General features: G+C 46.6%; 3 protein-coding genes across 3 annotated transcripts; 2 read left to right on the top strand and 1 right to left on the bottom strand.

Moving 5' to 3' along the window:
- Positions 1–366: 366 nt before the first annotated feature.
- On the bottom strand, positions 367–14,425 carry LOC120047281 (tripartite motif-containing protein 46-like; the record flags this gene model as incomplete). Its single annotated transcript, XM_038992807.1, has 10 exons — positions 14,167–14,425; positions 12,382–12,640; positions 11,325–11,475; positions 8,015–8,213; positions 1,927–2,073; positions 1,738–1,833; positions 1,268–1,521; positions 989–1,110; positions 569–901; positions 367–398 (listed from the first exon to the last, which is right to left on the bottom strand). Coding segments are annotated over exons 1-10 (1,653 nt in total), but the record flags the coding sequence as incomplete, so codon positions are not given.
- A 962-nt stretch (positions 14,426–15,387) lies between these two features.
- On the top strand, positions 15,388–18,603 carry LOC120047746 (transmembrane protein 107-like). Its single transcript, XM_038993302.1, has 6 exons — positions 15,388–15,607; positions 15,863–15,988; positions 16,208–16,275; positions 16,445–16,545; positions 17,196–17,292; positions 17,804–18,603. The coding sequence occupies exons 2-6, from the start codon at positions 15,902–15,904 to the stop codon at positions 17,871–17,873; spliced, it is 423 nt and encodes a 140-aa protein (XP_038849230.1). The 5' UTR covers positions 15,388–15,607; positions 15,863–15,901; the 3' UTR covers positions 17,874–18,603.
- A 122-nt stretch (positions 18,604–18,725) lies between these two features.
- On the top strand, positions 18,726–23,290 carry LOC120048756 (keratinocyte-associated protein 2-like). The gene is made up of 5 exons (XM_038994952.1): positions 18,726–18,859; positions 19,396–19,550; positions 20,231–20,294; positions 20,463–20,529; positions 21,458–23,290. Exons 1-5 carry the CDS (start codon positions 18,856–18,858, stop codon positions 21,576–21,578), a joined length of 411 nt encoding a protein of 136 aa, XP_038850880.1. The 5' UTR covers positions 18,726–18,855; the 3' UTR covers positions 21,579–23,290.
- Positions 23,291–23,386: the final 96 nt, after the last annotated feature.

Genomic DNA, 23,386 nt, shown 5'->3' with positions numbered 1-23,386 from the left:
AGGATGGAGGGATGGAGAGAGGATGGCGGGATGGAGAGAGGATGGAGGGATGGAGAGGATGGAGGGATGGAGAGAGGATGGAGGGATGGAGAGAGGATGGAGGATGGAGGGATGGAGAGAGGATGGAGGGATGGAGAGAGGATGGAGGGATGGAGAGAGGATGGAGGGATGGAGAGAGGATGGAGGGATGGAGAGAGGATGGAGGGATGTAAAGAGGATGGATGGATGGAGAGAGGATGGAGGGATGGAGAGAGGATGGCGGGATGGAGAGAGGATGGAGGGATGGAGAGAGGATGGGGGATGGAGAGAGGATGGAGGGATGGAGAGAGGATGGAGGGATGGAGAGAGGATGGAGGGATGGAGAGGATGGGGGATGGAGAGAGGGCCGGGGCGTGGAGCTGGGTTGCAGAGCAGAGGGAGTGGGTTATGCAGAGCGAAGATGAGAAGATGAGGGAATTGAGAAGGTGAGGGGATGGATTGGGACAAAAGAGGTATTGACTTTGTTAAACAATTCCCCAACAATAATTGTATCATGAATTGCGTACGTACGTGTCTGTGTGTGTCTCACCTGGTGCGGGTGGTGTGTGCAGGTAAACCTCTTCGCTGTACTCTCCAAACCCTGCCTTATTGCTTCCTTTCACCCTTAACACGTACACACTGTCCATCTCCAGCCGGTCAATCACAGCACTAGTCCCGCCCACCTCCTCCAGGCGTTGCCACGCCACTGGAGCATTGGGACTTCTGACCTCTCCTCCCCAGCCTGCCTCGGTCAATCCCATTCGCCGCTGGAACTCGACAGAGAAGTGCCAGGCAGGGGCGGAGTCCTGGGGGAGTCGCCAGCACAGGAACAGCTGGTCATAGGCCAGCGTCCGCTGAGTGTCAATCACAGGAGCCAATGGGGCTGTAGCAGGGGCAGGGCAGAGAAGAAAAGGGAGTTATATTGGTGGATGGGATGAGTTAGCTTTCAGATCTAACCTCGTACACACACCTCTTATGTATTCCATGTTGCTGATGAGTTTCACTTCTCTGGAGGCGTCCATGTGGAAGTGTCTGAAGGAGGGATCAGCCGAGAGAGAGAAACACTGCAGATTCTCTATCGCTTTCACCAGCCTGGAGAGAGAGAAAGAGAGAGTCAGAGACAGAGAAAGAGCGAGAGAGAAAGAGGGGGACGGGGCTGGTAAGCGTTAAGCGTCGATATTGCACCTGTTATTTACCCACGGTGTGTGTGTGCGCGTGCGCATGTATGTCTTGCATCTACCACCCGTACCTGTTGTGGGTGATTCGTGCGGCCTGTACGAAGCAGGGTTGGTCGGTCTCTTTGAGCAGCTCCTGTGTGTAGGCCATTAACCCGCCGTCCTCCTGCAGACCCCTCCTCTCAGACACCTGGGCCGACAGGGCCTCCCCCCTCCTCAGCCGGGCCCCCTCCAGGGCCAGGGTCAACGCTCCCTGTCGCTCAGCTAGAGACGCCCCCAGCTCCCTCACAGACTGAGACAACTGCTCCCTCGCCAACACACTGTTCAACTGGAGAGAGGGAGTTAAGAGGGGTATAAGGGAGGGGGTAAAGGGAGAGAGACAGGGAGAGGGTGTGGGGGAGGTGGGAAGAAGGGAGGGGGTAGAGGGAGGGAAAGAAGAGCATGAAGGTTATACTGTGTTGGAGAGAAAGAGGCAATCGAAGGATAGAGGGAAGAAAGTAGTGGATTGGATGAAAGAGAGAGAAAGGATGGAGAGAGAGTTTACCTCCATATGTGTGACGGCACTCTCCAGCTGAGTTATCTGAGCCTTTACTGTGTCCTGATTGGCCAGAATGTAGTTGATCTCCTTGGTGATTTTGTCCTCAGGTGTTAAGAGAGACAGATGACAATATCAGCAAGCAAACATGTAGTTTCGTGGTTTAACAGACAGACAGACAGACAGACAGACAGATACCTTTAGTGCCTGGCAGGCCTGTGCGATGGGCGCCACCTTGTGGCCGTGGTGGACTCTGCGGAGCTTACATAGAGGACACAGTAGCATCTGGCAGGAGCGACAGTACCACAACAACCTCTCCTGCTCATGCTCCAGACACGTTAGGACCTAATAGGGGAGAACAGGGGAGAGGAGGAGAGGAGAGAGGGCAAGAGGGGAGGTGGGGGAGAGGAGGGAGAGGAGGAGGAGAGAAGAGAGGGCAGGAGGGGAGAGGAGAGGGGAGGAGGGGGAGAGGGTTGAGGGGGAGGAGGGGAAAGGAGAGGACAGGAGCGGAGAGGAGCGGAGGAGGGGAGGAGTGGAGAGGGGGGAGGGGGAGAGGGCAGGAGCGAAGAGGAGGAGAGAGGGGAGGAGGGGGAGAGGAGGAGAGGAGAGAGGGCAGGAGGGGGGAGGGGGAGAGGAGGGGAGAGGAGGAGGAGAGAGGTGGGGAAAGGAGAGGGCAGGAGCGGAGAGGAGAGGAGGAGGGGGAGAGGAAGGAAGAGGAGCGGGGAGGAGGGGAGAGGGGAGGAGGGGGAGAGGGCAGGAGCGGAGAGGAGGAAGACAGGTACAGTAGAGGTGTAGATACAGGGGTGGGTAGGGAGGAGAGAGGAAGAAGATATAAGGAGGAGGAAGAAAAGGAGGTCACCAGCCAAACTCAGAGAGAGTCACTGTGGAGGAAACATGAAGGAGAGAGGTTACTGTAGAGGAAACAGGTGAAGGAGAGAGAGAGAGGTACTGTAGAGGAAACAGGTGAAGGAGAGAGAGAGAGGTACTGTAGAGGAAATAGGTGAAGGAGAGAGAGAGGTTACTGTAGAGGAAATAGGTGAAGGAGAGAGAGAGAGGTACTGTAGAGGAAACAGGTGAAGAGAGAAAGAGAGAGAGAGAGGTACTGTAGAGGAAACAGGTGAAGAGAGAAGGAGAGAGAGAGAGGTACTGTAGAGGAAATAGGTGAAGGAGAGAGAGAGAGGTACTGTAGAGGAAATAGGTGAAGGAGAGAGAGAGAGGTACTGTAGAGGAAATAGGTGAAGGAGAGAGAGAGAGGTACTGTAGAGGAAACAGGTGAAGGAGAGAGAGAGAGGTACTGTAGAGGAAATAGGTGAAGGAGAGAGAGAGAGGTACTGTGGAGGAAACAGGTGAAGGAGAGAGAGAGAGGTACTGTAGAGGAAACAGGTGAAGGAGAGAGAGAGGTACTGTAGAGGAAACAGGTGAAGGAGAGAGAGAGGTACTGTGGAGGAAACAGGTGAAGGAGAGAGAGAGAGGTACTGTAGAGGAAATAGGTGAAGGAGAGAGAGAGAGGTACTGTAGAGGAAACAGGTGAAGGAGAGAGAGAGGTACTGTAGAGGAAATAGGTGAAGGAGAGAGAGAGAGGTACTGTAGAGGAAATAGGTGAAGGAGAGAGAGAGAGGTACTGTAGAGGAAACAGGTGAAGGAGAGAGATGGACTGTAGAGGAAATAGGTGAAGGAGAGAGAGAGAGGTACTGTAGAGGAAACAGGTGAAGGAGAGAGAGAGGTACTGTGGAGGAAACAGGTGAAGGAGAGAGAGAGAGGTACTGTAGAGGAAATAGGTGAAGGAGAGAGAGAGAGGTACTGTGGAGGAAATAGGTGAAGGAGAGAGAGAGAGGTACTGTAGAGGAAACAGGTGAAGGAGAGAGAGAGAGGTACTGTAGAGGAAACAGGTGAAGGAGAGAGAGAGAGGTTATTGTAGAGGAAACAGGTGAAGGAGAGAGAGAGAGGTACTGTAGAGGAAACAGGTGAAGGAGAGAGAGAGGTACTGTAGAGGAAATAGGTGAAGAAGGAGAGAGAGAGGTACTGTAGAGGAAATAGGTGAAGGAGAGAGAGAGGTACTGTAGAGGAAATAGGTGAAGGAGAGAGAGAGGGGTACTGTAGAGGAAATAGGTGAAGGAGAGAGAGGGGTACTGTAGAGGAAACAGGTGAAGGAGAGAGAGAGGGGTACTGTAGAGGAAATAGGTGAAGGAGAGAGAGGGGTACTGTAGAGGAAACAGGTGAAGGAGAGAGAGAGGGGTACTGTAGAGGAAATAGGTGAAGGAGAGAGAGAGAGGTACTGTAGAGGAAACAGGTGAAGGAGAGAGAGAGAGGTACTGTAGAGGAAATAGGTGAAGGAGAGAGAGGGGTACTGTGGAGGAAATAGGTGAAGGAGAGAGAGGGGTACTGTAGAGGAAACAGGTGAAGGAGAGAGAGAGAGGTACTGTAGAGGAAACAGGTGAAGGAGAGAGAGAGAGGTACTGTGGAGGAAACAGGTGAAGGAGAGAGAGAGAGGTACTGTGGAGGAAATAGGTGAAGGAGAGAGAGAGAGGTACTGTGGAGGAAACAGGTGAAGGAGAGAGAGAGGGGTACTGTGGAGGAAACAGGTGAAGGAGAGAGAGAGGGGTACTGTGGAGGAAACAGGTGAAGGAGAGAGAGAGAGGTACTGTAGAGGAAATAGGTGAAGGAGAGAGAGAGAGGTACTGTGGAGGAAACAGGTGAAGGAGAGAGAGAGAGGTACTGTAGAGGAAATAGGTGAAGGAGAGAGAGAGAGGTACTGTGGAGGAAACAGGTGAAGGAGAGAGAGAGAGGTACTGTGGAGGAAACAGGTGAAGGAGAGAGAGAGAGGTACTGTAGAGGAAATAGGTGAAGGAGAGAGAGAGAGGTACTGTGGAGGAAACAGGTGAAGGAGAGAGAGAGAGGTACTGTAGAGGAAATAGGTGAAGGAGAGAGAGAGAGGTACTGTAGAGGAAACAGGTGAAGGAGAGAGAGAGGTACTGTAGAGGAAACAGGTGAAGGAGAGAGAGAGGGGTACTGTGGAGGAAACAGGTGAAGGAGAGAGAGAGAGGTACTGTAGAGGAAATAGGTGAAGGAGAGAGAGAGAGGTACTGTGGAGGAAACAGGTGAAGGAGAGAGAGAGAGGTACTGTAGAGGAAATAGGTGAAGGAGAGAGAGAGAGGTACTGTGGAGGAAACAGGTGAAGGAGAGAGAGAGAGGTACTGTGGAGGAAACAGGTGAAGGAGAGAGAGAGAGGTACTGTAGAGGAAATAGGTGAAGGAGAGAGAGAGAGGTACTGTGGAGGAAACAGGTGAAGGAGAGAGAGAGAGGTACTGTAGAGGAAATAGGTGAAGGAGAGAGAGAGGTACTGTAGAGGAAACAGGTGAAGGAGAGAGAGAGGTACTGTGGAGGAAACAGGTGAAGGAGAGAGAGAGAGGTACTGTAGAGGAAATAGGTGAAGGAGAGAGAGAGAGGTACTGTGGAGGAAACAGGTGAAGGAGAGAGAGAGAGGTACTGTGGAGGAAACAGGTGAAGGAGAGAGAGAGAGGTACTGTAGAGGAAATAGGTGAAGGAGAGAGAGAGAGGTACTGTGGAGGAAACAGGTGAAGGAGAGAGAGAGAGGTACTGTAGAGGAAATAGGTGAAGGAGAGAGAGAGGTACTGTAGAGGAAACAGGTGAAGGAGAGAGAGAGGTACTGTGGAGGAAACAGGTGAAGGAGAGAGAGAGAGGTACTGTAGAGGAAATAGGTGAAGGAGAGAGAGAGAGGTACTGTGGAGGAAACAGGTGAAGGAGAGAGAGAGAGGTACTGTAGAGGAAATAGGTGAAGGAGAGAGAGAGGTACTGTAGAGGAAACAGGTGAAGGAGAGAGAGAGAGGTACTGTGGAGGAAACAGGTGAAGGAGAGAGAGAGAGAGGTACTGTAGAGGAAATAGGTGAAGGAGAGAGAGAGGTACTGTAGAGGAAATAGGTGAAGGAGAGAGAGAGGGGTACTGTAGAGGAAATAGGTGAAGGAGAGAGAGGGGTACTGTAGAGGAAACAGGTGAAGGAGAGAGAGAGGTACTGTAGAGGAAACAGGTGAAGGAGAGAGAGAGAGGTACTGTAGAGGAAATAGGTGAAGAAGGAGAGAGAGAGGTACTGTAGAGGAAACAGGTGAAGGAGAGAGAGAGAGGTACTGTAGAGGAAATAGGTGAAGAAGGAGAGAGAGAGGTACTGTAGAGGAAACAGGTGAAGGAGAGAGAGAGGTACTGTGGAGGAAACAGGTGAAGGAGAGAGAGAGAGGTACTGTAGAGGAAATAGGTGAAGAAGGAGAGAGAGAGGTACTGTAGAGGAAACAGGTGAAGGAGAGAGAGAGGTACTGTGGAGGAAACAGGTGAAGGAGAGAGAGAGAGGTACTGTAGAGGAAATAGGTGAAGGAGAGAGAGGGGTTATTGTAGAGGAAACAGGTGAAGGAGAGAGAGAGGGGTACTGTAGAGGAAATAGGTGAAGGAGAGAGAGAGGTACTGTGGAGGAAACAGGTGAAGGAGAGAGAGAGAGGTACTGTAGAGGAAATAGGTGAAGGAGAGAGAGGGGTACTGTAGAGGAAACAGGTGAAGGAGAGAGAGAGGTACTGTGGAGGAAACAGGTGAAGGAGAGAGAGAGAGGTACTGTAGAGGAAATAGGTGAAGGAGAGAGAGAGAGGTACTGTAGAGGAAATAGGTGAAGGAGAGAGAGAGGTACTGTGGAGGAAACAGGTGAAGGAGAGAGAGAGAGGTACTGTAGAGGAAATAGGTGAAGGAGAGAGAGGGGTACTGTAGAGGAAACAGGTGAAGGAGAGAGAGAGGTACTGTGGAGGAAACAGGTGAAGGAGAGAGAGAGAGGTACTGTAGAGGAAATAGGTGAAGGAGAGAGAGAGAGGTACTGTAGAGGAAATAGGTGAAGGAGAGAGAGAGGGGTACTGTAGAGGAAATAGGTGAAGGAGAGAGAGAGGTTACTGTAGAGGAAATAGGTGAAGGAGAGAGAGAGAGGTACTGTAGAGGAAATAGGTAAAGGAGAGAGAGAGGTTACTGTAGAGGAAATAGGTGAAGGAGAGAGAGAGAGGTACTGTAGAGGAAATAGGTGAAGGAGAGAGAGAGGTACTGTGGAGGAAACAGGTGAAGGAGAGAGAGAGAGGTACTGTAGAGGAAATAGGTGAAGGAGAGAGAGGGGTACTGTAGAGGAAACAGGTGAAGGAGAGAGAGAGGTACTGTGGAGGAAACAGGTGAAGGAGAGAGAGAGAGGTACTGTAGAGGAAATAGGTGAAGGAGAGAGAGGGGTACTGTAGAGGAAACAGGTGAAGGAGAGAGAGAGGTACTGTGGAGGAAACAGGTGAAGGAGAGAGAGAGAGGTACTGTAGAGGAAATAGGTGAAGGAGAGAGAGAGAGGTACTGTAGAGGAAATAGGTGAAGGAGAGAGAGAGGTACTGTGGAGGAAACAGGTGAAGGAGAGAGAGAGAGGTACTGTAGAGGAAATAGGTGAAGGAGAGAGAGGGGTACTGTAGAGGAAACAGGTGAAGGAGAGAGAGAGGTACTGTGGAGGAAACAGGTGAAGGAGAGAGAGAGAGGTACTGTAGAGGAAATAGGTGAAGGAGAGAGAGAGAGGTACTGTAGAGGAAATAGGTGAAGGAGAGAGAGAGGGGTACTGTAGAGGAAATAGGTGAAGGAGAGAGAGAGGTTACTGTAGAGGAAATAGGTGAAGGAGAGAGAGAGAGGTACTGTAGAGGAAATAGGTAAAGGAGAGAGAGAGGTTACTGTAGAGGAAACAGGTGAAGGAGAGAGGAAACCGGTGAAGGAAAGAGAGAGGTACTGTGGAGGAAACAGGTGAAGGAGAGAGAGAGGTTACTGTAGAGGAAACAGGTGAAGGACAGAGAGAGGGGGACTGTAGAGGAAACAGGTGAAGGAAAGAGAGAGAGAGAGAGAGAGAGAGAGAGAGAGAGAGAGAGAGAGAGAGAGAGAGAGAGAGAGAGAGAGAGAGAGAGAGAGAGAGAGAGGGGTATTGTACAGGACACAGGTGAAGGAGAGAGATGGACTGTAGAGGAAACAGGTGAAGGAGAGAGAGGGGTGGACTGTAGAGGAACAGGTGAAGGAGAGAGATGGACTGTAGAGGAAACAGGTGAAGGAGAGAGAGAGGGGGACTGTAGAGGAAATAGGTGAAGGAGAGAGAGAGAGGTACTGTAGATGAAACAGGTAACAAAGTAATAGAGATATGGATAGATACAGAGAAGAGGGAAATACAGGACAATACAGGACACCCCCCAAATACTACGTAAACACACACACACACACAAAACACACACATACCTTGGGTCTGAAGTTGTTGGTGGGCAGTATGTGTTCGTGCTGGGAGCGGAGCGTACCCCAGGGGTGGTAGAGCTTGAAACACTCGTTGCAGAAGTTGGACCTGCAGTCAGCACAGCCCTTAGTGGCCTCCAAGGATTGAGGAGCCTTACAGAAGCCACACATTATAGCCACGCTGCCCAGGCTCACTGTGTGTCTGTACCTGGAGGCAGACAGGGGGAGGGGGAGAAACAGTGGAGAGGGTGGGGGTTGATACAAAAAGAGGAAGGTGAGAGAACACAGAGCAACATTAAGCCATAATGATGTCACTGTCCAAGATCACTGTGTAGAGAGAGAGAGAGAGAGAGAGAGAGAGTTAAATTCTACAACCACCTAAAAGGAAGCGATTCCCAAACCTTCCATAACAAAGCCATCACCTACAGAGAGATGAACCTGGAGAAGAGTCCCCTAAGCAAGCTGGTCCTAGGGCTCTGTTCACAAACACAAACAGACCCCACAGAGCCCCAGGACAACAGCACAATTAGACCCAACCAAATCATGAGAAAACAAAAAGATAATTACTTGACACATTGGAAAGAATTAACAAAAAAACAGAGCAAACTAGAATGCTATTTGGCCCTAAACAGAGAGTACACAGTGGCAGAATACCTGACCACTGTGACTGACCCAAAATTAAGGAAAGCTTTGACTATGTACAGACTCAGTGAGCATAGCCTTGCTATTGAGAAAGGCCGCCGTAGGCAGACATGGCTCTCAAGAGAAGACAGGCTATGTGCTCACTGCCCACAAAATGAGGTGGAAACTGAGCTGCACTTCCTAACCTCCTGCCCAATGTATGACCATATTAGAGACACATATTTCCCTCAGATTACACAGATCCACAAAGAATTCGAAAACAAATCCAATTTTGATAAACTCCCATATCTACTGAGTGAAATTCCACAGTGTGCCATCACAGCAGCAAGATTTGTGACCTGTTGCCACAAGAAAAGGTCAACCAGTGAAGAACAAACAGCATTGTAAATACAACCCATATTTATGCTTATTTATTTTAACTTGTGTGCTTTAACCATTCGTACATTGTTTCAACACTGTATATATATAATATGACATTTGTAATGTCTTTATTGTTTTGAAACTTCTGTATGTGTAATGTTTACTGTTAATTTGTATTGTTTGTTTCACTTTTGTGTATTGTCTACCTCACTTGCTTTGGCAATGTTAACACATGTTTCCCATGCCAATAAAGCCCCTTGAATTGAATTGAGAGATAGAGAGAGAGAGAGAGAGAGAGAGAGAGAGAGAGAGAGAGAGAAAGAGAGAGAGAGACTGGACGTGGGTTAGGCAAAAGTTAGGAAGGGGCGAATGAGCTAAATGTGCTGCTGTACGGTCTGTTCTGTTCTGTTCTGTCCTGTCCTGTCCTGTCCTGTTCTGTTCTGTCCTGTCCTGTCCTGTCCTGTCCTGTCCTGTCCTGTCCTGTCCTGTCCTGTTCTGTTCTGTTCTGTTCTGTTCTGTTCTGTTCTGTTCTGTTCTGTTCTGTTCTGTTCTGTTCTGTTCTGTTCTGTTCTGTTCTGTCCTGTCCTGTCCTGTCCTGTCCTGTCCTGTCCTGTCCTGTCCTGTCCTGTCCTGTCCTGTCCTGTCCTGTCCTGTCCTGTCCTGTCCTGTCCTGTTCTGCTCTGTTCTGTCCTGTTCTGTCCTGTTCTGTCCTGTTCTGTCCTGTTCTGTTCTGTCCTGTTCTGTCCTGTTCTGTTCTGTTCTGTTCTGTTCTGTTCTGCTCTGTTCTGTCCTGTTCTGCTCTGCTCTGCTCTGTTCTGTTCTGTTCTGCTCTGTCCTGTTCTCTCCTGTTCTGTCCTGTTCTGTCCTGTTCTGTCCTGTTCTGTTCTGTCCTGTTCTGTTCTGTCCTGTTCTGTTCTGTCCTGTTCTGTTCTGTCCTGTTCTGTCCTGTTCTGTTCTGTCCTGTTCTGTCCTGTTCTGTCCTGTTCTGTTCTGTCCTGTTCTGTTCTGTCCTGTTCTGTTCTGCTCTGTTCTGTTCTGCTCTGCTCTGTTCTGCTCTGCTCTGTTCTGCTCTGTCCTGTTCTCTCCTGTTCTGTCCTGTTCTGTCCTGTTCTGTCCTGTTCTGTCCTGTTCTGTCCTGTTCTTTTCTGTCCTGTTCTGTTCTGTCCTGTTCTGTCCTGTTCTGTCCTGTTCTGTTCTGTCCTGTTCTGTTCTGTCCTGTTCTGTTCTGTCCTGTTCTGTCCTGTTCTGTCCTGTTCTGTCCTGTTCTGTCCTGTTCTGCTCTGTTCTGTTCTGTTCTGCTCTGTTCTGTCCTGTCCTGTTCTGTCCTGTTCTGCTCTGCTCTGTTCTGCTCTGTCCTGTTCTCTCCTGTCCTGTTCTGTCCTGTTCTGTTCTGTCCTGTTCTGTTCTGTCCTGCTCTGTTCTGCTCTGCCTTCAGATGTATGTTTTTTTTTAAAAATGCTATCCAACTTCCTGACCTGGATCCTTCAGCTGTGTTCTGTGTTCCTTCAGACTGCACTGTTTCTACTTCCAGTGAGCTATGGACTCTCAACATGCCCAGTCACGCTTTACTGACAGAGACAACCCAGCCTCCAGGGGAGAGAGAGAGCAGCTGCAGCAGACTCCTCTCAAACTGCTGCTGCTGCGTCTCAAACAACAATGGACATTCTCCCTCCCCCTCTCTCTCTCTTTCATCCCAATTATTTCCCCCTCTCTCTCTCTCTTTCATCCCAATTCTTTCCCCCTCTCTCTCTCTCTTTCATCCCAATTCGTTCCCACTCTCTCCCTATACCTCTCCCAAATCTCTCTTCCATCCCCTCTCTCTTCCCTTCTCTACGTGAATCTCAGTAGTCTACAAAGGCCTCCTCTCTTCCTCTCTTTCAGATCACTACTAATGAAGGAAAGGAAACAAGGAAAGGAGGCTATTTATGAGAATCACAATGTCTATGTGTTTGTCTCTTGAAGCATTCAGAACCTCAACTTGTTGTTCAGAAAGTCCATTTGATGTTTGTGTGAATTATGAAGTCACCTCAGCTTCCCAGTTCCCACACACTCAGCTCGTTAGGCTCTGCTTCAGGAGAGGGGGGGTTCTCCCCGTACCAAAACCAATGATTTTCTGTCCCATTTATAAAGCACTATTGACTTTTCCTTCTTTCTGTGCTGATCTTTATTTCCTGCAGGATTGGTTCAGAACCTACATTCCTCTGTAAGAAAGTGAGCAACTCTCTCTACGTGTCTGTTTGTCTGTGTGTGTGTGTGTGTGTGTGTGTGTGTGTGTGTGTGTGTGTGTGTGTGTGTGTGTGTGTGTGTGTGTGTGTACCTCTCTACGATGCGTTCCAAGGTGAGATTCCTGAGGCAATCGGTCAGTCCTCTCTCCCCCAGCTCCACCTCCTTGTGACAGGACGGACAGGGGAACAGCATGGGGGCAGGAGACATGTCCTTACGACGACGCCCGGGGTATGTCCCAAAACCTGAGAGGTGGGGGGAGGAGGGGGGAGGTTTGGTGAGGGAGAGAGGAGACAGTGTGAGACAGAAAGTAATCAGTATGAGTGTGATAGTTCCATCACAGTTTGATAGAACTAGAGACATACTTTTCTATCCCCTGACTGCACTGCACACTACATGCTGACACAGACAGAAACTACTGCTTCACACCTAGAACACCTGCTAGTTCAAACACACACACACACACACACACACACACACACACACACACACACACACACACACACACAAACTCAGAACAACACACATTCTTCTCAGAACAAGAATAGACTGACGAGTTTCAGAAGGTTCTTTGTTTCTGACCATTTTGAGCCTGTAATCGAAGCCACAAATGCTGATTCTCCAGATACTCAACTAGTCTAAAGAAGGTCAGTTTTATTGTATATTTAATCAGGACAACAGTTTTTAGCTGTGCTAACATAATTGCAAAAGGGTTTTCTAATGATCAATTAGCCTTTTAAAAGGATAAACTTGGATTAGCTAACACAACGTGCCATTGAAACACAGGAGTGATGGTTGCTGATAATGGGCCTCTGTACGCCTATGTAGATATTCCATAAAAAATCTGCCGATTCCAGCTACAATAGTCATTTAAAACATTAACAACATCTACACTGTATTTCTGATCAATTTGATGTTATTGTAATGGACAAAAAACTTGCTTTTCTTTCAAAAACAAGGACATTTCTAAGTGACCCCAAACTTTTGAATGGTAGTGTATATACAGTATATATATGGCTCTGGTATGAAAACCATCTTCACTGGCCAGTAAAACAAAGTCAGATGCTGATCTGATGATGATGTCACTCTCATCTGCAGGCACTGGCACACAAGTGAGATCGACATCAGCATTCACACACACGTTAACCCACCTGGTCTGAGGACGCGGTCCAGGCGGTCGGTGGTCTTGGGCGGGGGTCTGCGTGCCCCGCGCGGGGAGCGTGTGTTGGGGGATGCAGCCGGGGAGTTGGGCTCTGGGGGGAGGTCTGGGGGAGGGTATCCTCTCTGGATTAACACCTCAGCAGCACACAGCAGACACACACTGTGCTGGCACGGCAGGATGATGGGCTGCTTCACCATCTCAGTACACACCGGGCAATGCAGCTCCCGCTCCATACTCTTTATGTTAGACTGGAGGACGAGAGAGGGAGGGGGGATAAGGGGTTGGAGATAGAAGAGAGACGGGGAGAGGAGTTGGAGGAGCAGGGAGAGAGGAAGCAAATAAAGGGTGAGTGAGCAGGGGAGGGTGTGAGGAGAAAGAGGGGGAAGTGAAAACAGGAGTGAGAATGAGGCAGAGGAATAATTTAACTGCTCTAAATAGAGGAGAGAGAGAACGAGATGAGAGAGAGGGAGAGAGAAACAGCATCTTACATTATTTAACCATTCCTGGTTTAGAATTTATGTTGGACACATGAAAGGAGAAAGCAGGTGTGTGTGTGTATAAATACCCAGGCCAGGGCTGACTAAGGTGCTACAGCCAGTCTCCTTAAATATGAGTCTAATCACTTCAGTCCAGCTGTCTGGCCAACAGCATGATGTAAACCCAGTATAGAGGAGTAATAGATCCTTTTATCTATAGCTTTGTTGTAGGACTAGTTGCTTCTAACCTTCCTCAGTTCAGTTAACACAAGCCACCATGATGGTGAGAAGAGATTCATTTTATGGGAACAATTAATTACATTAAATTGGATTTCAACGCACAAAATAGGCTATATTACCGGGCAAGGCCTAGCCGACTTCACCTTCCCTAGGCCGGCTTTGGACATTTCAATGGGATTCATGATAGGCCAAGGCTACTGGCTACCGGGAAAATAGCATTCACATTGATTAGGCTTCGATAAGAATGACTACAACTCTCTCTCTCCTCTATCAATGTTTTTTCTTTCCCTGGCTCGGCAGAATAGTCGGTGTCAGCGGGTCCTTTCTGCACCTATGTTGCGCGAGAGCCAGGACCGCCGCCGCGTGCTGGCGCTCCCTGAATACCGTTTCTATGGCGACAAACATCATCCGTTCCCTGCTCACCGTGTTGGGAGATAGCAAATCATATCATCGGACCCCTTGTTTTTGTCTGTGCACGCGGGGGTACGCATTCGACCGATAGGCTTCAAAAATATATATATTGGCTATCCATTTAATCCTCCTTTCACCCTTTACCTCATAGCTAGGTGTGTCAATAACCAGCCGATAGTGACCAGCCGCTGGCGTCAAGCCAAAGTGTTGGAGCCAAATATCACCCATTTCTAATTTATAGCTCAGACTTATTGATGAATGTCTGGTTCAATTTTAGTCAATATAATAACAAAAGCAGACCATTTCACATTGAAGAAAAATATAGCCTAAGAATAATGTATGAAGGATGATGAAATGTTGATGCCAAAACGGATGTGAAGGCCTCTATATCTTATGTAGGCTAGCCTACGTGGCGTGCTGAAAACACAGTTTAACTAAAAACATTATGCAATATTAATAACATTATGTATATATAGCTTAGCTGAGGCATTTCTCTCTGAACGGCCAGTTGAAATACAGGTAACCTTACCACATTTATGTTTGCTATAGCCTCGGTCTGGTGGCCTACAGAATAACAAAATAGGCTCCAGTCTCCACATCACATTTATGGTAAACAAATAGGTCTAATTAACCATCACCACACTTACGCTGATTTGAACGAGTGCGTCCATCATAGACGTAAACGCCTGTAGTTCTGCTTCAGCCATCCTTTAGGATCAAAACGCGGTGTTGATGTTGAATGTAGATGCGTCTGTCATGTTGATGTTGCGAATGTTGATGCGTCTGTCAAATTCACAATCGTAGCCTAGGCCTAGTAATATATTCAAATATGTTGTCCTAGGGTGAATAAAGAAAAATGTTAAAAGCTTGGTCAATCAACCATATGTAGCCTAGGTATAGGCTATCGCACAATAGTCTGACCGGATGTATATGGTCTGGAGTGCGCAGCGTTGACTTCTGTCCCTTTCCACTGGGCTCGCGCTGATAAGGTAATGTTCAATAGTGGGGGGTAGAGCATGCGTGGTGATTTCTGCTGAGTGAAACAGGTTCAAATGCTCTCTCTCTCCCGCTATCTGTGTGCGTGTGCAGTGGCGGTTCTAGCTTGTATGGCTCCCTGGGCGACCCCCCCCCCCTTCAGCCCCCCAAAAGCACCATTCTGCACTAACTGTAATTTTTATTCTGACATTTGGAACGACACAAATAAATAAACATAACATTTAAAACTATACAAATATAAAAATATATACAAAAATAAGACTCATAAATAACAAAAATAAGTTACAAAGACAAATAGAAACAAATTTGGGTTGATTTGTCACTCGAGCATCAATACATTACCCATCCCCCAACACTGTCAACCAAGAGTCAAGACTAAACCAATTTACCTTGGTGGTGTGCAGACTGGTTTTATTTTATTCTTAACAATTTCGCACACACCAGAAAAAAATGCAACAATATGTCTGTGATACTATATAGTATTCACAGTATTATGAATGAATTGTGGTTTATTTGGTAGCATTTCGTAGTGTGAATGATTTTACTAATTGCATTAGTACTGTACAAAGTTAGAGGTGCGCTATTTCATAGATTCTCCTGCTCCCCCTACCTCCGGCTTCCAATGGGGAGACCTGAGGTCAACCTACCCCCGCCTCCCTCCCCATCTCATACTTCTGAGTGGGAGACCTTCGCTACACCCGAAATAACATCTGCTAAATATGTGTATGTGACCAATAACATTGGATTTTATTCTTGCCACTAGATGACGACGTGAGATTATAAAACGCTACTAAAATGACACGTTCATGAAGAAGCGTTCCTCATCCTCAACTCGTCTGTTTCCGTCCTAAATCGTTAACGGAACCCGATGTTCTTGAACGCACCCCAGATTTAAGTTGTTGTAGCAACGAGCTAAGCCATGCCTGCAGCTGAAGCGTCTGTTGTTTCTAGTCCTAGACACAGTTGTTTCAATTAATGGTAAATAAATCATCAAATGTGGCTAGTTTTTGGCTTCAAATATTGACTAACGAGTTGAACAACGTCGTATGTCCTGTATTGGGTACATTAGCTAGCTAAGTTAGCACTATCAAGGTGAGTGTGCGGATAAATTAGCTTATACATTTGCTAATAGTAACGTTACTTAGTCTACACATTGTAAATAAAGTGCTGTTAATATTCATTTGTGTAGTCTTAACGTTAACGTTAGTAGTCTAGCTAACATTTACAGCCAATATTGTGTTGCATTGTAGCAGGCTCAAGTCAACACACGGATTTTGTTGTTTCTATTGGCAATATTAACATTAACGTTACTTGTCAACGTTTGCCTATTCCGCCTCTGTATTCTAGGTACCATAGTACCCATACAGGCACATCTTTGCTGGAGAAATGTCTGCAGTCAGCAGCCTGGTCCCGGCTCGATTCCTGACTCTCACTGCTCACCTCGTCATCGTCATCACCATTTTCTGGTCACGGGTATGTTCACGAGTTCTGAGTACTGGCAAGGTTCTGGACAAACCATATCCTCTGTGTGTGACATGTCTCATGTCTGTATCTGGCATCTAGAAGACACCAGTTGTTGTTCACGACATCATCAACATGCTCGTCTATAATATATTGTGTCTCAACCGTGCTCGGAATCTAGTGATACTCTGTAGATCTATCTCTGAAGTAATCATACTCATTGTCCCACAGGAGAACAATGTTGAAGCTTGCCTGCCTTTGGATTTCACACAGGACCAATACGACAAGGAGGACACCAAGTAAGCATCTTTCACCCAGGACAGGACTCCTAACCCTGCACACACACAGTCTATCCAAAAAGAATTGCTATAGGTTTTGAGAAATCACTTGTCTTACACACTCTCTCCCTCTATCTTTCTCTCCTCTATCTTTCTCTCCTCTCTATCTTTCTCTGTCTCTCTCTTCTAGGTTGGTGGTAGCGTTGTCAGTCACCATGGGTCTGTTTGCTATAGAGCTGGCTGGCTTCTTCTCTGGTGTGTCTATGTTCAACTGCACCCAGGGCCTCCTCTGTATCCTTTACATGTTCTCAAAACTCTTCCACAAAACCCTGTACATTACCAAAGTACACATAATGCATAGTACAGCAGTGGTCACCAGTCCTAGTCCTGGAGAACAACAGTTTGCTTTTGTTCTTGCCTAGTCCTAATTTTGCGTGGCCAGTCACATCAACAAGTAGGCTACTCAAGGTCTTGATGTTTTGTTGAGTAGCTGAGTGTTGGTGCTGGGCAAGAATGAAAGCCTGCACACAGTGTGACTCTCCAGGAATAGTGAAGAACATGGGAGGGAATCGATAGATGTAAGCAATATGCAGGAAGTTATACCCTTCTTTCAGATCAGCAAGGAGACATTAATATGGGCACAGATATAAGGTTGAGGAAGTAATCTTTTTATTGGTTTGGTTAAGATTCCCTGACTCAGGACTCCCTCCCCATACACCATCCATTCATCCATCTCTCCATCCACACACTAGCGACTGCAGCCCATGCCAGTGCCTCTGTGGCTCTGCTGTTCTTTCTGTTTGAACAATGGGCATGTGAAATATACTGGTGGATCCTTGCTTTCTGCAGGTCAGTGTGTGTGTGTGTGTGTGTGTGTGTGTGTGTGTGTGTGTGTGTGTGATTCTCAGAGGTTTTGTTTCCCTGACTGACGTCTCCTCCAGCGTTGGCTGTCCACTGCAGCGCATCCGTCTCCCTGTCTTTCTTTGTCTTCCAGAGATGGGAGTGTTGGACATACTGGCTTATTTTTGCCTTCTGCAGGTTTGTGTGTGTGACAGACAGACAGACCGACAGACATCGTGTGTGTGTGACAGACAGACAGACAGACAGACAGACAGACAGACAGACATCGTGTGTGTGTGTGTGTGTGTGTGACAGACAGACAGACAGACAGACAGACAGACAGACAGACAGACAGACAGTTACAGTGTGTTGTGTGACAGACAGACAGACAGACAGACAGACAGACAGACAGTGTGTTGTGTGACAGACAGACAGACAGTTACAGTGTGTTGTGTGACAGACAGACAGACAGACAGACATCGTGTGTTGTGTGACAGACAGACAGACAGACAGACATCGTGTGTGTGTGTGTGTGACAGACAGACAGACAGACAGACAGACAGACAGACATCGTGTGTGTGTGACAGACAGACAGACATCGTGTGTGTGTGTGTGTGTGTGTGTGTGTCCTGGAGTTATCTGGGTCATGTTTGCCTCGTGCAGGTTGATGCTTTGCTTATAATGCTGCCATCCTCTCTATCTCCTGTAGTGTTCTCCCTGCGTTTGTGGAGATCCTACTCTTCATCGCAGTGTTCGGACTGAAGAAGAAGCCACTATAACCGAGAGCAGTGTTTCACATCGATGTTCAGTCTGGAATGTAGTGTCCATCCTTCCCAGCACTTGTACACAGCTGTCCAAGTGTGTGACACATTGTGACTGTTCAACAGTGTCAAGGAGACATATCGGATGTTAGTGATGTTGGATGGTGATCGTAGTGACAAAGACAAAAGAGCTGGTTAAGATGTGGGTGGTCGTAGCTGCAGTATCCGATACGGTGACAGCATAGGTTCGAATCTGGCCTTCTGACTTTTGACACACACCCTTCTCTATCTATCCATCAATAGTAAGATTATTTTATTTATTTATTTTAAGCTATGGTCTGTGTTTCAGGATTCAATGGTTGTGTGGACTGTGGACGTTGTAGATGGAAACAGAGCTACTGTATGTACCAAGGCAGAGAGGACGATTTCTAAAAACTCCAGCGTAGTGATCCTAATTGCTACGCTGAATGTATAGACACAAGTAACCATCTTTCTCTTCACCATGCTAAATGGTCCTGTGTACCATATGATTTTAGTACCACCTTTTTAAAACGTTAACCTAAAAAATAATGTTTTATCAAGCTGTAGCTATCCCAGTTTGTTTTGTATTTCATTGTAGAGTCACTTGTAAACCATTCCTTCCTTTTAAGATGCTTTTTAAATTCATCTATAATGTGGTGATATCTGATGGTAGCTACACCCCTATATGTCAGTGTTATTCTTATTTTTTTACGATTAAAGTATTTTACCTGTGTAATCTAGTATTTATTTCATAAACACCCTTTGAAAAATGTGTGCAGTGGGTGTGTCAGTCTTGACGCACGTTTTGCGTTGCTAGAATCTGATTGGCACTTCACATTCGACTCCTACGTGTGCCACCTCTCACCGGTTCCGGGTAGCAGAAACGGAGCTTGTTCCTGGAGCTGCCTGTGTTTTGAAAGGATATCGAAACGCATGATCTTTTGTGTCAAAAACGTAATTATTGCTTAAATATTAAAACATGGGTAAGTTCTGCAAGGCTACTGTTTAATTTTGATCAATGTTTGTGCGTTGAAAATATGTATTGAGGGATAGCAAACGTAAAGGTATCTAGCTAACGATAGCTAGCTGTGTAACGGTAGGCTTGCCATTCATTGCTAACTTTGTTAGTTACGTAGCTATTTTATGCAGAATACACTTGCCAACAATATATATATTTCTTCAGTTTAACGGTAGGTAGGCTGTGTTGTCAAAATGTATGATAAAGTTCTCTTGTAGCTACCTAGCTAGGTATTTTCATTATTCGAGAGAGGGTGTTTCCACACGGAATCTTTCAAGAGTGTACACTGACGTGGCGTAAAGATTGCTGTTAGGATGCAGTGAAATGTTTTGTATAGGCTAGTTATTTTATGTTTCTGTCACTCAAAGATTAAATATAAACTCAATTGTTGATATTATTATTCTGTTAGAATCTGGCATCTTCAGTCCAGCTGCAGCCCCTTAGATGATTGTTCTACTACTGTCACAAACTATGTGTAATCTGCCTCTCCCCTCCCTCCAGCGGTGAACACAGGCACATCCCTGGTTCTGTCCAGTCTGTTCTCTGTGTTGGTGTTTGCTGGGATGCAGATGTTCAGCAGACAGCTGGGCTCTACAGAGTTGCTCACCATCCTGGGAGGCTTCCTGGGCTCTGTCCTCTTCATCTGCTCCCTCACTGTATCCTCTTTACACCAAAACACACCACAACATAGCAGCACTGCATACAATGCAATCTAGGTAGACCTCCGATAGGCTTAGGGTTTTAAACTTGTCAGAGTAAGCTGTTTGTAAAGCCAGACAGCTAAAGTCTTTTGTTTATGTTCTGTGCTCCCTTGAGTTCCCAAGTGATGGAAGCAGACAGTCAGTTGGTTGGTTCTATAGTCCACATGCAGCACTGTGAGTCATGGTGGCAGGATTTTTTATTTTTTTATTTCACCTTTATTTAACCAGGTAGGCTGGTTGAGAACAAGTTCTCATTTACAACTGTGACCTGGCCAAGATAAAGCAAAGCAGTTCGACACATACAACAACACAGAGTTACACATGGAATAAACAAACATACAGTAGGGGAAAAAATCTATATACAGTGTGTGCAAATGAGGTAAGATAAGGGAGGTAAGGCAATAAATAGGCCATGTGTGCGAAGTAATTACAATATACCAATTAAACACTGGAGTGATGAATGTGCAAGTAGAGATACTGGGGTGCAAAGGAGCAAGACAAATAAATAAATACAGTATGGGGATAAATAAATACAGTAAGGATCACTGAACGTCTAAAGGTCTAATGAAGCCACCACATTAGGTGTCTCTTCTCTCCCACTGTGTGTTTCCCTCCTTAACCCTTTCTCTAACCAGGCCTTCAGTAACCTGGAAAACCTCATCTTCGGCAAGGGATTCCAGGTCAAGATCTTCCCAGAGAGTAAGTCTGTCTTCACAACCACAGAGTGATGCACAGAATCTATTTCCTGTGTTTCACACACATTCACTGAGCCTCTTGTCATGTGTATGGGTGCATCTGAATAGTATAGCGGCTCAGCACGCACTCGGTCCTGTTTTAATGGGTGTTCATTTCTCTCCTCTCCACCAGTCCTGGTGTGCCTGTGCCTCTCTCTGTTTGCCTCTGGGCTGGTGCACCGTGTGTGTGTCACCACATGGTAAGTATGAACTCAGACTACTGACAAACCCAGGCGCACCACACCCAGAAACTCTCTTGACAACTGAACTCAGTGATGAAATGAAGGACTTATGGAATAGCAGAGAGCCTATCCAACTGACAATCTCTTAGAAAAAAATAGAAACTATTGGAACCAAGATTTAAAAAATAACTGATATTGGCACAAGATGTAAGTAATGTTGGAACAAAACTAATGACATTACAGTTAACTAAAATGTATGCTTAATCCAGCATAAATTCATGTATTGAATTTATTATACAAGAGACAAAATTCACAAATGCTACAGGACAACAGCAGAGATGTCTAAAGCGTAAAACTACTAATGACTCAATAATTCATGACCTTCTAGAAATGTTATAAAATCCAAAAGTTATGGGTGGAGTTGGAAAGATGACTCAGAAGTATTACAATGTAAATTAGCTTTTAATTAGTCTGTCTGCATATTTAAAGACATGGCATATGAGGGTGCAGTGAGATACCCAATGGGTAGGACAACACTTTTCTCATCAATCATTTAAAAAAAACATATACTTCAACTGGAAATCAACCAATCATCTGTCGTTCACGCAATGGAAAGGTCAAATGCTTTAGGATCTAAAAATTGAAAGTGCGCGGGTGACGGAGAAAAACAAATGTGTGCTGTTTGAGGCCATGTGGCAGAAAGTGATAAGGGGGTGAGGGCTGGTGGGTCTGGGCAGGAGTGATGTAGTTGATGTTTATATGATGTCGTCGTTTGTTTGTGTATGTTTTGTATTGTTGATCAAATAAAATCTTATAGGAAAAAAGAATAGTAATGATGATGATAACAGTACTACTATTATCAATGAACTTGGGGTGAAGTTTTTTTTTTTTTCAAACCATAATGTGCTGTTGCTGTGCTGACTGTTTTATTTTGTTCTCTCTGCAGTCTGATATTCTCTCTGTTTGCCCTCTACTACATCAACAAAGTGTCTGCTGCTCTGTACCAGGCAGCCGTTCCCACGGTAATGCCAGCCAAGGCTCCCAGCAAGGGCAAGAAAAAGAACTAAGTCACTAATTAGATCAAACTTTCATACCGTCATCCAATCAGCATCCACTACAATGGCTAACCAGGCAAGGGAGAAATGGTGCAGGTTAGCCAATGACAGCGTACCCCAGTTTCCTTTTTGTAGGTCGTGCCAACCAGCGTTCTTACATATTTTCCTTGACTTCTTAACTCTATGATCACTGATCTCCAAGGACTGGACATCTCTCAGCACTATAGATAGCCAGAGACCTACCCAGGCCATCCATAAACTGTTCTCAGCACTATAGATAGCAAGAGACCTACCCAGGCCATCCATAAACTGTTCTCAGCACTATAGATAGCAAGAGACCTACCCAGGCCATCCATACACTGTTCTCAGCAGTATAGATAGCCTGAGACCTACCCAGCCCATCCATACACTGTTCTCAGCACTATAGATAGCCCGAGACCTACCCAGCCCATCCATACACTGTTCTCAGCAGTATAGATAGCCCGAGACCTACCCAGCCCATCCATACACTGTTCTCAGCAGTATAGATAGCCCGAGACCTACCCAGCCCATCCATACACTGTTCTCAGCACTATAGATAGCCCGAGACCTACCCAGCCCATCCATACACTGTTCTCAGCACTATAGATAGCCCGAGACCTACCCAGCCCATCCATACACTGTTCTCAGCAGTATAGATAGCCCGAGACCTACCCAGCCCATCCATACACTGTTCTCAGCAGTATAGATAGCCCGAGACCTACCCAGCCCATCCATACACTGTTCTCAGCACTATAGATAGCAAGAGACCTACCCAGCCCATCCATACACTGTTCTCAGCACTATAGATAGCAAGAGACCTACCCAGGCCATCCATAAACTGTTCTCAGCACTATAGATAGCAAGAGACCTACCCAGGCCATCCATAAACTGTTCTCAGCACTATAGATAGCAAGAGACCTACCCAGGCCATCCATACACTGTTCTCAGCAGTATAGATAGCCTGAGACCTACCCAGCCCATCCATACACTGTTCTCAGCAGTATAGATAGCCCGAGACCTACCCAGCCCATCCATACACTGTTCTCAGCAGTATAGATAGCCCGAGACCTACCCAGCCCATCCATACACTGTTCTCAGCAGTATAGATAGCCCGAGACCTACCCAGCCCATCCATACACTGTTCTCAGCAGTATAGATAGCCCGAGACCTACCCAGCCCATCCATACACTGTTCTCAGCAGTATAGATAGCCCGAGACCTACCCAGCCCATCCATACACTGTTCTCAGCAGTATAGATAGCCCGAGACCTACCCAGCCCATCCATACACTGTTCTCAGCAGTATAGATAGCCCGAGACCTACCCAGCCCATCCATACACTGTTCTCAGCAGTATAGATAGCCCGAGACCTACCCAGCCCATCCATACACTGTTCTCAGCAGTATAGATAGCCCGAGACCTACCCAGCCCATCCATACACTGTTCTCAGCAGTATAGATAGCCCGAGACCTACCCAGCCCATCCATACACTGTTCTCAGCAGTCATGAGGCCTTGGGTGAACAAAGGAAGCAGTTTGGGATCTAGCCAGAGTCATGTCTCTACATTCCCCAAATCATCCCCATGTACTCAGCACTTGTTTCAAACTGCTTGTCTACAGATCCATATTTTTGATTGACGTCCTTTTTGTTTTGGTATGAAAACTTTGTTGTTAATGAATTTGTAATTAAAACCCATTGAAAATAGTGTCTGTCTCTAGATTTTTCTTGGTTTAAGCTACTTGAAACAGACAAGTCCAGGTAAGCACTGCTGCTTCAGTGCTGCTATGGGCAAAGTTCCCCT

This window comes from Salvelinus namaycush, chromosome 5 (assembly GCF_016432855.1).
Source record: "Salvelinus namaycush isolate Seneca chromosome 5, SaNama_1.0, whole genome shotgun sequence".
Taxonomy (NCBI): Eukaryota; Metazoa; Chordata; class Actinopteri; order Salmoniformes; family Salmonidae; genus Salvelinus; species Salvelinus namaycush.
The sequence above is the reverse complement of the archived record's forward strand: the minus strand, read 5'-3'. Positions and strand labels throughout refer to the sequence as shown.

What these genes read in the sequence shown, in the direction of transcription:
- LOC120047746 (XM_038993302.1), top strand. Translation starts at nt 15,902, where the DNA reads ATGTCTGCAGTCAGCAGCCTGGTCCCGGCTCGATTCCTGACTCTCACT. An exon ending in CTGCACCCAGGGCCTCCTCT is followed by an intron (nt 16,546 to 17,195) that starts GTATCCTTTACA and finishes CGTCTCCTCCAG; the next exon opens with CGTTGGCTGTCCACTGCAGC. An exon ending in CTTATTTTTGCCTTCTGCAG is followed by an intron (nt 17,293 to 17,803) that starts GTTTGTGTGTGT and finishes TATCTCCTGTAG; the next exon opens with TGTTCTCCCTGCGTTTGTGG.
- LOC120048756 (XM_038994952.1), top strand. An exon ending in GGTCAAGATCTTCCCAGAGA is followed by an intron (nt 20,295 to 20,462) that starts GTAAGTCTGTCT and finishes CCTCTCCACCAG; the next exon opens with TCCTGGTGTGCCTGTGCCTC. An exon ending in CGTGTGTGTGTCACCACATG is followed by an intron (nt 20,530 to 21,457) that starts GTAAGTATGAAC and finishes TTCTCTCTGCAG; the next exon opens with TCTGATATTCTCTCTGTTTG.